The 13,799-nt window shown below is 34.9% G+C and overlaps 1 protein-coding gene across 2 annotated transcripts in view; it reads right to left on the reverse strand.

The window, feature by feature from the left end:
* The window catches only part of LOC125658312 (H/ACA ribonucleoprotein complex subunit DKC1-like), a 15,013-nt gene continuing 1,214 nt past the window's right edge, over positions 1–13,799 (reverse strand). Inside the window, exons 4-14 of one of the 2 annotated variants that reach the window (XM_056149943.1) lie at positions 12,138–12,224; positions 11,798–11,889; positions 10,694–10,943; positions 10,167–10,293; positions 9,802–9,932; positions 9,419–9,562; positions 8,568–8,688; positions 7,025–7,247; positions 5,661–5,712; positions 1,750–1,899; positions 1–332 (exon numbers count right to left, since the gene is read on the reverse strand). In XM_056149943.1, coding sequence (XP_056005918.1) covers positions 264–332; positions 1,750–1,899; positions 5,661–5,712; positions 7,025–7,247; positions 8,568–8,688; positions 9,419–9,562; positions 9,802–9,932; positions 10,167–10,293; positions 10,694–10,943; positions 11,798–11,889; positions 12,138–12,224 — 1,446 coding nt within the window. In that variant the 3' untranslated portion in view covers positions 1–263. Of the gene's footprint in view, positions 333–1,445; positions 1,900–5,660; positions 5,713–7,024; positions 7,248–8,567; positions 8,689–9,418; positions 9,563–9,801; positions 9,933–10,166; positions 10,294–10,693; positions 10,944–11,797; positions 11,890–12,137; positions 12,225–13,799 lie in introns of those variants that run through there. The other variant, XM_056149942.1, reaches the window with a different exon arrangement.

The raw sequence follows: 13,799 nt of genomic DNA on the forward strand, positions 1-13,799 counted from the left end.
CATGATGAATGATAAAATTTCATTAACAGTACAATTCATTAACAGTACAATTCATCCTTATTACATAAAAAATACACAAAATATGAACACATCAAGTATCCATGAACTATGACCTAACCACTAGATCACTGTTCAATTTTCGACTTAGTCTTAGAGTTGTCTATTTCATGATCAATCTGAGAAATGCCACATGAAATTCTCACAGAATGTCTCACACACTGATGATCTCTCATTCTCACACTTTCACACACATACAACATGAATCAGTCAGACTCTTCCGTTTTTATTTTCTTGTGCTTCTTTTTCTTTTTCTTCTTCTTTTCGGGTGACTCCTGTAACATTAACATTTTACCTGGTAAATATCAATCTTTAACACAAATCTGTATCAGTCTTCAAAAACACCTTTAAAGTATCATAACTTGTGCCAAATTCAAAACATAATCAAAGTGGAGACTGTACAACTGTACTTTAAGCTATAAAGCATTCCTTCAGATGAGCTCATTTAAGAAAATAGGGCTTGTAAATTTGTAGAGCTTTTTTTTCAAAAATTATTTTAATAAAAACAAATTTTGAAATAAGCAAAGGCCTTGATCTAAAACAAGTACTGCAAATGGTACAACATTTGCCCGTTGGACCTGTAAGCTCATTATGCACTCTGAATTGATATCATACACATTCCGAATACAAAATTCTTCAAGTAGGTCATGGTGCATCAATCTATCTGACATGTGAACTGATTATGTATTTCTCTGAAAGGGAGGTTGTGACAAAATTTCAGGGCAATACCTGTATTCATAACCAAAAAAAATGTGGAAAACTGTTTCATCTACTTTTACCCTTAAAGTAGGTCATCGTGCACCAATTCAGCTGAAATGCAAACAGAGCTTATATTCCTCCGATAGAAAACTTGTGACTTGTGCCAGGCAATGAAAACAAGGTTTTTCTACTAAGAGATACTACGACCTTGACCTTTCAAGGCATCCTCAGCTTGACATAAGGTCTGTGTACCAAGTATGACGGTTCTAGCCCCAACCGTTCAGTCTGCATCCTGCCTATAAGGTTTTCCTATTAATACTATGACTTTAAGAACAAAGGGCGTCCTCCACTTGGCATGAGGAGTAAGTGTACCAAGCAGTCCTAGCCCCAATAATTCGATCTGCATTGTTTACAAAATTTTCCTATTAACAGATCCTACGACCTTAACCTTTGACCTTGAAAAACAATAGGCATCTCCCTCTCATCATGGTGATCAACTGTACAAAGTTGTAAGATCCTGGAGCTTACGGTTCATTTTGCATTCAAGGTCAGGACCGATGGACAGACAAAGCCATATCATTATTCATCCAGTCTTTGACAGGTATATGAAAATAAATGAAATGCAAGGGCAGGTTCCAGGCAGCCAAAGGACCGGTGAAAGCCAACGAGAAGACCAAGAGGCGACTGTCGTTTGTCAATAATTTATTGACGCTTGACATAGATTCATTTTCATCGTAATTAGATTGCACAGTGTGCTATATACATAATGTTTAAAAATGGCTATTCAGAATGAACATTTAACAAAATAGCAGTAACGACTTCATTTGTGATGTCATAGTGTGCACTCCACATGAATTTTGTTTTCATAGTAATGGATTTAGGATCACTTACATGTTTTTTTAAAATTGCACAGAGTAAAATAAGGCCTTCTACAGTGAAAAAGACCTGTATCTGTATTTCAAAAAACATTGACCTTGGGACCTTGACCCTTACCTCTGGAGCACCCTCAGCTTCATCAGCCTCCTGGTCTTTATCCTTCTTCTTTTTTTTCTTTTTCTTCTTCTCTGTCTGGTCATTTTCCACCACAGTTGGCTTGGGTGAGGGTGGCTCACTCTCATCAGAACTGCTGGATTCCTTCTTTCTCTAAAGAAAACATGTCAAAATGTAACATATCTTATTTCAAATATCTTGTCAACTTTCCAAATATCATTGGAATAACAAGATGTCACCATCTTGAATGAAAATTTGCTGAAATTTTTAAGGGCCAAACGGGTTCCCCAAGTCTAAATTTTAGGTGCCCATGTTGAAAAGAATTACTTGGCAATGTTTATACGAGTTGTACTGTATTAGTTCCGACAGAACACAGTTACGACACGTTTATAATGAATTCACGCTTCCAGTGAAGTGATATTCATTTCCAACATAAGGAACTTACTTGATACATTGAATTACCATATATACTCGCCTATAAGTCGGTCCGCCTATAAGTCGGTTGTATTTTTTAAGGCTATTTTGTAGGAATTTGCCATTGACCCGCTTATAAGTCGGTATAAATTTTTGTCAGAATTGGTTCACAATTTCAAGTCAATGCTCTAGTGTTTTTACCCATGTTTCAAAAAATATTTTGAAAAATACCGCTGATGTATAATCTTTCTGTCTCAACAATCAATATAAGGCCAATACTCTAATTTATTTACTTGTATTCAAATAATATTTCGGGATACGGCATCTATATTTAACCTCTTATGTCAACAAAATTTGTTTATTTCGTCATGTTTTAGTTTAAGAGTTATCTACCTTCTCTTATATATTTTGAACACCGATCTCGATTTTTTTTTTAACCTTGCATGCATAAGAAAAATAAATATGCTTTATAATTTATTTCATCAATACTAAGCCACTGTTGAAAGTAAAAAACATTCATAGTTACTATGTCAACGTATCACTGGCGAGTGTCAGGACATGAAAGGAATTCGTTGTCATTGTCAATAAAATGGTTGTCGAGGAGATGCTTCTGTAGCTCGGAGAGTGGAATGTCATCGTAAAAGTCATTTTCACTATCATAGTCACTGCTTTCACTTCCGCTGTCTTCTGTTGTAGCGGTGTTTTCACCAGACGCAGACTTAATAAAGTCGTTGTAAAGAATGTCATCCTCACTGTCATCCATAGTTACTAATTCCGCATTTTTAAAATGAATAGCACACAGTCTCTAGTGAAATCGAGTCCCAGGCGTCCTTAATCTACTGCGTTACCAGGCACAAACTGGGTCGCTTGACGTTTCCACCGGCGGTATATTCTTTTTCTCCATTTATCATCCAGTCTGTCCAGAATTCCCTAATCTTTGCCTTGAACAGTTTGTTGAGGCACACGTCCAGGGGTTGTAGGACACAAGTACAGCCGCCAGGAATCACAGCTTGGGTGACACTCATTCGTTTAAGAGTTCTTTTCACTTTGTCGGACAGGTGACCACGGAACATATCCCACACTAGAAGACTCTTCTTGTTAATCATGGCACCAGGACAGTTTCCCCATATTTTTTGCAGCCACATATCGCACAGATCTTCTATCATCCAGCCTTTCTCATTCACTTGCACTAGAACACCGGACGGCAACTTTTCCTTGGGCATGGTTTTAATTTGGTTCCGTCCGCCAAACAACTGAGAACAACAGTCATGTTGGATTTTTCCGCTCCGGTTGTTTTTACCATCAGTCTTTTCACCTTTGATGTGCACTGTCCTGTTTGATGGCAAGTCAAATGATATGGGGGTTTCATCCATATTTCCTATTGTGCTAATGGGAAAGTTGTGGATTCTCCGTTGCTTTATGATAAACTGCTGAAAGTTCTGTATTTTGTTTTCTACGTCGGCTGGTAGCTTCTGTGCAATGCGAGTCCGTTGTTGTAGAGTCAGGCCGTGGCGTTTCATAAAACGACTGCACCATCCTGCAGACGCATTGAAATCATTCGGGGCAAGTGTCTCTGTAAGGCATGGATACGAATGGCGTTTCTGGTGACAATGTGCCCTTGTTTTTGGAGATCAGTTACCCATTCAAATAAGTGTCTTTCAAGCGTGGCAACAGGTGAGGGAGTAATGCGAATTTTCTTCACTGGACTTTCAATTGCCTGCAGGGAACTCTTCTTTTTTCGCCAGTCTCTGATTAATTTTTCGTTAATGCCAAACTCTTCCTCAGCCACAGCATTATTATGAGTTTCAGCATACAAAACAACTTTAAGCTTAAAGTTGGAATCATAGGAGGATCTCTATCTCTTTGGCATGGTGATGATCAATGTAATGAATCTACGACGATGGTGATTAATAAATCTACCAACGCACCCATGATATTTATGAAAAATTAATAATTATGAGGTGCTCAATATCCAAGCCATATCTGCTTGGGGTTTAAACGCAACCCTTGATTTATTATTGGCAATGATCACTTGTTTACCTAAGATATTATGGTCTCCTAATTAATAGTATCTGACACTGGGTCCTGTTTACTTAGTGATACGCGCCTCACGAAAATTGTTATTGTGGGATTCCGGTATAATTCATTGTATCAACAATCGAGTTTTTAAGAGTCAAGAATAATGATCTAAATTATCTGTTAACAATATCCAATCTTTTATCTTTTATCAAATATATTTCAGCCGGTATACATATGAATATTTCAATATTAAATCGGGTTAGCAATTCAACTTTACCGATAAACGATAGATTAGTTAAATTATGTGTTCCACAATACTCATTTGTGTGGTAGTCCATGATAATCGTCGGAATTGTTTAAAAACACTACATTCCGCCGCCCAGAAAAATACCAATCTTTTTATGATGCGCCTATAAGTCGGACATAGAGTTTTGGACCAAAAATTGACTCCCAAAAAACCGACTTAGAAGCGAGTATATACGGTATATCTATAATCAACATTTATAATGAATCACACTTGTTCATCCTCAGCCTTTTGTTATAAGCGCCTTTTACTGTACCTTGTTTGATTTGGTTTCTGGTCTGACCTTTACAGGTTAGATATTGTTATAATTATGTTCTATGTAAGTGAGTTCTACTGAGTTTCTGGTCTGTACAGGTTAGATATTGTTATAATTGTGTTCTATGTAAGTGAGTTCTACTGAGTTTCTGGTCTGTACAGGTTAGATATTGTTATAATTGTGTTCTATGTAAGTGAGTTCTACTGAGTTTCTGGTCTGTACAGGTTAGATATTGTTATAATTGTGTTCTATGTAAGCGAGTTCTACTGAGTTTCTGGTCTGTACAGGTTAGATATTGTTATAATTGTGTTCTATGTAAGCGAGTTCTACTGAGTTTCTGGTCTGTACAGGTTAGATATTGTTATAATTGTGTTCTATGTAAGCAAGTTCTACTGAGTTTCTGGTCTGTACAGGTTAGATATTGTTATAATTGTGTTCTATGTAAGCAAGTTCTACTGAGTTTCTGGTCTGTACAGGTTAGATATTGTTATAATTGTGTTCTATGTAAGCGAGTTCTACTGAGTTTCTGGTCTGTACAGGTTAGATATTGTTATAATTATGTTCTATGTAAGTGAGTTCTACTGAGTTTCTGGTCTGTACAGGTTAGATATTGTTATAATTGTGTTCTATGTAAGTGAGTTCTACTGAGTTTCTGGTCTGTACAGGTTAGATATTGTTATAATTATGTTCTAGGCAAGTGAGTTCTACTGAGTTTCTGGTCTGTACAGGTTAGATATTGTTATAATTATGTTCTATGTAAGTGAGTTCTACTGAGTTTCTGGTCTGTACAGGTTAGATATTGTTATAATTGTGTTCTACTGTACTAGTTATTTTGAGTTCACATATGTTCACGCTGGTTTCTGGCCTGTCCTTTACAGGTTAGTGATGTTCTGTATAAGTTAGTTGTTCTGTAATATTTACCTTGTTTGAGTTCACTGGTTGTGGAGTACCATCTACAGGTTCTTTCTTTATGCTACAGACAAAACAAAGTAAGGTTTTAATGTATGACAATGATATAAATAAACTAGAGTGTTTCTGGGAACATGTGCCCCCTGTGGATACTTGATAAAATAAAGCAATATCAGACTCACATTCACCATATATTAAACAAGAAATGGTTTTAGAAACATGTCTGCCCCAAACATTGTGGCAACATTGAAAAGGATAAACTTTTCATTAAAAATATCTGCAATGATAGTGAAAAAAAAATGTGTTATCTACTAACAAGTCAGGTGAACACACAATGCTAAGTTTCATCTTTATCAGGTAATGGGTTCTAAAGATGATTGATTGATTTTGATATTGTTCATGTCCCTCTTAACTTCCTAAGAATTTTTCACTGATATGGAGAAGGGTTGAAAAATTTCGGCCTATGCTTAACTCTAACGGCCTATGAGCAGAGAAGGATCTTTATCGCGTCACACCTGTTGTAACATGGGGCTTCGTTTTTTGTAGTCTCATCCAAAAGACCATCCCATTTAGTCACCCCTTAAAACAAGCAAGGGGTACTGAGGACCAATTTTAACCCGGATCCCTAAAGATGATTTTTATTACATTCATAGTGATTTGATCTCTGACCTGAGACAGGTTATCTACTCTTTAGGAGATACCAGTCTACCAAGTTTGATCTATGTCATGCAAATGGTTCACAAGATATTGAGCAGAAAATATTTTACCATGTCCAGAATATATTGATCTTTGACCTTGTGCCCTAAAAATGAATAGGGGTAATCTACTCCTTATGATGTACCAAGTTTGATGTCTGACAAGTAAAGCAATTATTGAGTGGAAAATATCTTCCTGTGTTCAGAGTAGATTGACCCTTAACCTTGTGACCTCAAAATTAATCTGGGTCATCTACTTCTTAAGGGAACCAGTGTACCTAGTTTGATGTCTGTCAAGCAAAGAATTTTCAAGATATTGATCAGAAAATATCTTCCTATGTTCATCTAGTTAATTGGCCTTTGAATCTCAAAATCTGTAGGAGTTATCTACCCCTTAGAATACATTGTAAGTGTAAGAAGTTTAAAAAGATGCAGATGGGCCTGAGTTTTTAAATTTTTTTTTAGGCCTTAGGTCTCGTTGTTTTTCACTTAATTCTTGGGAGAGAACCTCTAGTTAGTATAATTAGCTAATCATAAATCATCCATATTTCAAATAGGGATTGTGAGAGTTTGCAGAGGAGCATTTATATTTTCAGAATTCCTCTTACAACTTGTTTATCTACTCCATTAAAAATGGTTCGTTAATTTTCTAAACATACACATAATACATCATCTACTCACTTGAAGTCTTCGTAACCCTTCTTCCAGTTGGCCGGTGTCTTCTCATTAGGTTTGCCATATTTATCCAGTGTTCCTGCTAGAATCATTTTTTTCTTCTGCAGTGCCATAGGTCCAAGTCCCCATTTCCTTGGATATGTGTCCCTCTCCATAACAACCCTTTTAATCTTGGCCACCATACCATGATCACAGGTTGCCATGACTGCTGTTGTCATCTGGGCAATGGCTGATAAAATTCACAGACACTATCAATTTTCAATGTTCCAGGAGACTGGATGTTCTTATAAATTACGATTTAACTGTTAATCCCATCTACTGTTGAAACATTTATTTCAACTTGAATTATCTTTGTTGTTTCTGTATGTTAATACACAGGTGACTCTCAATGGCTCAAACTACGATCTCTCAAAAGTTTCTGATCTTTCGACGTGAAATTTATTCTCTCTATATAACTAAGCAAATTTACTTTTTATAACTTAAATTTCTTGATTTCTCAAAGTGAAATTTGGGTCCCCAAAAACATATTTCATTGTTTTTCACTCTTGATCTCTCACAAGTGGCGGTAGCATATACATGACATCTATGAAACATCATCATTTCTGTTTGGACCATATCTGGATAATGCAATAATGGTGAGTTTGCCTGGGACTGTCATGGTCGTGTTAATTAGGCAATATATTATGTGGCAAGACACCAGTTCTTCATTTTGGGGTAGATGATTAAACCTCACCCGTGCTTTGTTTTGGGGGTAAATGTAAGCAATTCTAATGCACAACCAGAAAGCTGTACAGTGTTAATTTTGAAAAGTTGGTTTTGTCTGGAATTTTGATAAATATGCCAATGAATGAGAAATATGTAGGAAAATGCATCAAAACCATATACATGTATCTTCAGGATGCTGTAATATACACTTCTGATACCAAAAAAAATCTTAAGCGAAATGGCCAGACCTTTAATTTGCAGATTTAATCCAACCTTCAATTTTTGATCTTTCAATATTTTATTATGGTCCCCTGAACTTTTTGAGTTATCAAGACATTTAAAAATTTCCATGCAGATCTAATTAATTTTGTAGAAAGTTTTCATCCATTAAATAGTTGGAGATTAATTTCCCATCATAATACCCTGACTGTACAGCATGTCAAGAGGCACAAATTTCCTTTCTTGTGATTACTCTGTCATTGCAGAATACCAGATGATGTGACATGTAGGTGTAACAACAAGAAAAGAACCCAACAGATATTGGAGATCAACACATATGTCATTTCAAGAAAAACATGTAACAGCTTTAATGAGCCCCCCCCCCCCCCCCCCCCCCCCCCTCCCGAGGCAAAAACGAAAGGGAAAGGGCTATAACTACACATAGGAAAACAATAGATGATAAAGATGATAAGAGCTAGATGCAAATCTTTGGAATACTAGCATGTGAAAACCCCAGCTTTGGACTGAAAAAGTGGGAAGATGTGAGAAAGACGAGAAGAAGATAGAAGAAGGCGAAGACTTATTTTCCACAGAAGTGGTTTCCATAAAATCTATATTTACAAACCTAAAGCAACAGCCTCTCCTTTTGTCGTTACTATGACAATTTGTTCATCTACTTCAATTCCATCCTCGTATCTAAGAACACCAGGCAACATAATTTTAGCTCCATAGCATACTGCATTAACCTGTCAAAGAAAAAACCCAAATTACGACCTGGAGAAGATACAAACCTTCATAAATTTGGCATCTCTAAGTTCTCAGTTGGATTTCCTAAACTTATGATATTTGAAAAGGTGAAGTGACTGAAAATTTTCATGAGTACCATAAACTTTTGACGAGTTCAAAAGTAACAAGATGTGTTTGTGAAACACAAATGCCCCCCCCCCCCCCCCCCCCAAATGGCCAATTCCAAAGATGGCCAATGTCACAAGGAAAAATATCTTGGTACCAGTAGAAAGATCTTGTCACAAGAAATGTTCATGTGTAATATGAAAGCTCTAATATAAATTTACCATTTAGAAGTTATAACCAATGTCAAATTTTTAAAAAGTAGGTCAAACTCCAAGGTCACAGTCAAACATTTTGATACCCACGGAAAGGTCGTCACAAGGAATAATCATGTGAAATATCAAATCTCTAGCACTCACTGTTCAAAAGTTATTAGCAAGGTTAAAATTTCAAACGGAATGACAGAATTACAGACAGAACAAAAACAATATGCCCCCCAATCTTCAATCTCGGGGGCATAAAAATTACAAGAGCCAGTACAAAATTAAGCATGATGATAATTGATTAATCAATGTTTAAATCATGTAAATTTATCAACAATGAACTTCCCATTTGAAATAATTATATCCAGGATTTAAAGAAATGTTGTTGTTTACTGGGATTTCCTAGAATGAAATAAGAACTTACTGCCGTGTCTTTCATAATGATCCTTTTGTGTGATGTTAGTAAAGCCTCCAATGGGTTGATCACTCGTCTTAAGTACGACTCATCCTTATGGTTGTCATAGATCCATTGTGCATCCAAAACGTCATGCATGGTGAATAAATTTGCCTGAAAAATTGTTGCAAGAATATTATTCATCAAAATATTCTTTCTAGAGTTCCCTACAGAAATTGATTTCTTACTGAAAAAAAATCACCTTAGAATATCACCAATAATTTTCTCAGGAAATTCTTGTACATTTATATGTATTAGCTCAGGATATGAATTTTTAAATGAGGCCATGTATAATGAATATATATGTATATTAGAAAAAAATTGTTCCACCTCATCCAAAATTAAAAACCCACCTTTTCAGACATGATACCAGATCTAACTCGTCTGAGCTCCTGCATTTGTCCCCCGACCCCCAAAAAGAGACCAAGATGTACACACATGGTCCTAATGTATGTGCCAGCCTCGCAGCTCACCCAGAAAATACCTGAGTAAGGTGTGAAGGCACTGTTAATGTCACATCAAGTACACTTGTGTTGTGTAGATTACACGATCTGGCCTTCTAAATATATTCCATTTATTACAGTATAAAATGCTATGTGATTTTTAACTAATAAGTTTCAAATATCTTCCATTCACATTGTCATTTTATTTTGAAACTTACACGTTTGATTTTCATATCATTGACAAGTTCAGTACAATGTAAATATATAATGTTTACCCATTGCGTCCTCTTTGTTGTACTCCGTCATCTTGACTTCATAAATAGTTCGAATTCTCAGCTGTCGCTTAACAGCTGAAATCAATGGAGGCCTCTGGAAGAGTGCCCCTGTCATCATCTCTATTTTCTGTTAAACGAGAAAAGACATGTTGACAAAAACTGTAAACATGGATATTTCCACGTTGACGTGTTGTTAACTATGCATGTGTACATGTTGAGTTTGATTATGTGATGTCAGTATTTTCAATGAATAAATTGCTTAACTATGAAAACAGTACACATGGAGTAATTTACATGAAACTCTTGCAATCAGATATTTAGTGTTTAGAAAAAAGGTAGTGAAATTCCCAGTATAAAAGCATTAATATTTGTCTTTCCTTATTATTCTGCAGTTCCAGATCATTCAAAAACATGCTAAATATAATTTTAAATCCAAGTGAATTTTTTTTTTTTACAATCAACAGTAAAGGTAGATAATTTTTCTAACAAACAACTGCTGAAAACTATTTTTAAAGGGAATGACTTACCTGTGCCACAAGCTTTTCATCATTGACGACACTGTGAAGCTTGAAGATACAGACATACTCTTTGCCAGCTCCCTGCTGCGACTTAACCAGTCGAGTGGCTCGTTCTACACAGACAATGAGACAGCCCGTGACCTTGGGGTCTAGTGTACCACTGTGCCCTGTCTTCTGTACTCGAAGAATTCTCTTCACCCATGATACAACTTCATGCGATGATGGATTAGCTGGTTTGTCAAGATTAATGAATCCACTTCTGCAATAATATTTCTAAATATCTAATTACAGTAACAGGAACAGATATCAAAATTTCTTGTATCATAAATTATTATAAAGCTATCTCATTTGTTAAGTATGCTGCTATAAAGCATCACAATTCATACCCTCATGTATTTTCAAAAATTAAATTTATTTCTGAAATCAAAACATGGTAGATGACAGGCATGGCTTAGAAGTGTATCTTAGTACCTTTTTGAAGTCTTCATTTTCATTACAAGTGTTTAATACAGGTAACAAATTGGGTAAAAATTATCCTGCTAATAATCAACTTAAAATTCTCCCCAAATAGAGGCTTCAGAGAAGTATTCATGTTGCGTTGTCTGTGTTATACATATTGTGACACAAGATAACCTGCTAAATTATATACCCATCAATGTTTTGTCTTTTGATACTGTGGATTTCACAGAGCGTGATCCAATTTTCCAGATCACCACACTGTGGTTTTCTGATTCCGTATCAGTATCCTCTGAAACTGATAACGTCATAATGCATCAATGCAACGTTTTTTGTGGAAAATATTGACTGCGTCACAAAAACTGCGTACACAGAATAAAATTCCACTCTATGTCTGTATTTTTGATAATTTGGATTACATTTAGTATCTTAAAAATGTGGATTTAAAATGCATAAGTAGGTAGATAATAAATTTATCATCACTACATTAACTTGATCGTAAGAGTTCGATCACGTCTTGTTGACAGGCGTGGATCATCAGATCAAACTTGACGCGTCTGATCTGATGATCCGCACCCGTCAACTCGACGTGATCCGACTCTTCGGATTACGTTACTGTAGTAATAATATATATGTATTGGGTCTACAATTACATACTTAATGTATTCCTGTATTGGTCTCTTCAGTGGAGAACAGCCTGCTGGAATTGGGGTGTAGTGAGCAGTCCGTACATTCAATTTGTCAAAATTCTGTAAAATAAACAACATTGAAGTTTACAATTTAAAGTTATCAAACACAGTCAACAGTACATGTTTCATGATGTTTTTACAACACATTCTATAATAGCATCTTAATTCAATGCAGAATGGATTTTAAAAAATCATCTTCAAATGAATTAAAACATTTCAATGGTCCATGTGATCACAGGATTAATGCTTTCTAACAAATTATTTGTCTACTTGATCATGATATCGTACTTTGAACAAACTACCAGTACCTTAAGCAGTAGTGGCCATTGTGATGTGTCCAGCTGTTCCACAACACTGGAGGGCTTCAGAAGGAAATTTTCTGTCTGTTGAACTTCCTGTGAAGACATTTTGTTTAAATTCCATCATTTTGAATATATTATAACAATAGAGCCAAGAATGCATACAGACAATAAACAAAAGTACCTGAATGTGTGAAAAATTCACCATATTCTCATCATCGAATGATTTTTTTTTCTATAGAAATTATTGTCAATCAGGATTTTATTAAATTCATACTAATATACTCAAAAAAGTCCTTCATTTAATCTCATATTATGATTGTGCATTTGTTAGGGCTGAGTATTGGTAAAATAAAATTTGATTCAATATCAAATTTAATGATACAGGATATATTGGGTTTTATTATTTATCTACGAAAAATCAAACAGATAACAAAAAATAAAATTTAAGTAAAAATAACTATTCCTTCGTTCTTCTTCCTGAGACAAAGTAAAAAAAACCAAACAAAAACAAATAGAATTACAATCATTCATTGATCTTCAATAAAATATATAAATTCACAACTTGGTGTACATTAGCAACTTTTTTTTCAATATGCAGTGATTTTTCTACATTTTTTACAAGGGTCCTATGGCTTTCGAATTGGGAAAAATTGTCGACATTTCAGTCAAATTGGGAAAAATCAATTTTATCTTAAATAAGATTTAAAATCATATCAAACATTATATTATCCTTATTTTACACATCTAATTTTCTTTAACCGTCTAAAATTTTCAATTATTCTATCCAAATCATCATTCCCATAACTCTGTTAAGTCTTATGTATATGTGAAAAAATTCACATCAAATGTTTATTTTTTTCAAATACATTTTCCTTTCATAATTTTATTATTGGGAAAAATGCAAGCTAAATTGGGAAAAAATTGGCAATTTTTAGGAGGGGAAAGGGCTGAAATTCGGACCCAAAATGGGCCTAAAATATCACTGATATGTCTCTAAATCTGATTAAGTATCTCATTACAAACTAGAAATTCACATATACCTACAGTCAACATCTCTGTTGTCTCACTGCATTTATTTAACACAGTGTTGTGATCCTTGTGCAAATGAAATGTGGCTACTATTGCTGAACACAGATTGCATTTTGCTTGATTTTTTTTTTATCACTGAAATAATATTCGAGCATTTCAATTTTCTCTATGACATTTTGCATTATATTAGAAAGGTAGATTCCGATAAACAATATTGAAAGTTAACCTGAATACGCAAAGAAATATATCAGTAAGTGCATCAAAGGTTTTGTATCGAAACTAAAACTTAGAAATCAATATAATGAATATATATACATTAGAGATCTCGATATATCGGTGCACCCCTAGTAGTGTTGAATAATCAGAAAAATTTCATAATCAATAATCGGTCTAAATCAGAAGAACAGTATCGATCAATGATGGATATAATAAGAATTTACATGTAGTTAATGTTTATTATTTTATGGATTATTTCTTTTTAGTTTTATGGGTGTGTGCAATATACACACATCTATTACCCTATTAACAAGGAATGAAATGGGTGTTTTTCTAGCCATGACATACAGATTGGCTTAGTTTAAAGAAACCAAAAGAGGCCGAGGAATCTCAGATTAGTTATCAACTTCACGATTGTTGAGT

This window comes from Ostrea edulis, chromosome 9, assembly GCF_947568905.1.
Source record: "Ostrea edulis chromosome 9, xbOstEdul1.1, whole genome shotgun sequence".
Classification (NCBI taxonomy): Eukaryota; Metazoa; Mollusca; class Bivalvia; order Ostreida; family Ostreidae; genus Ostrea; species Ostrea edulis.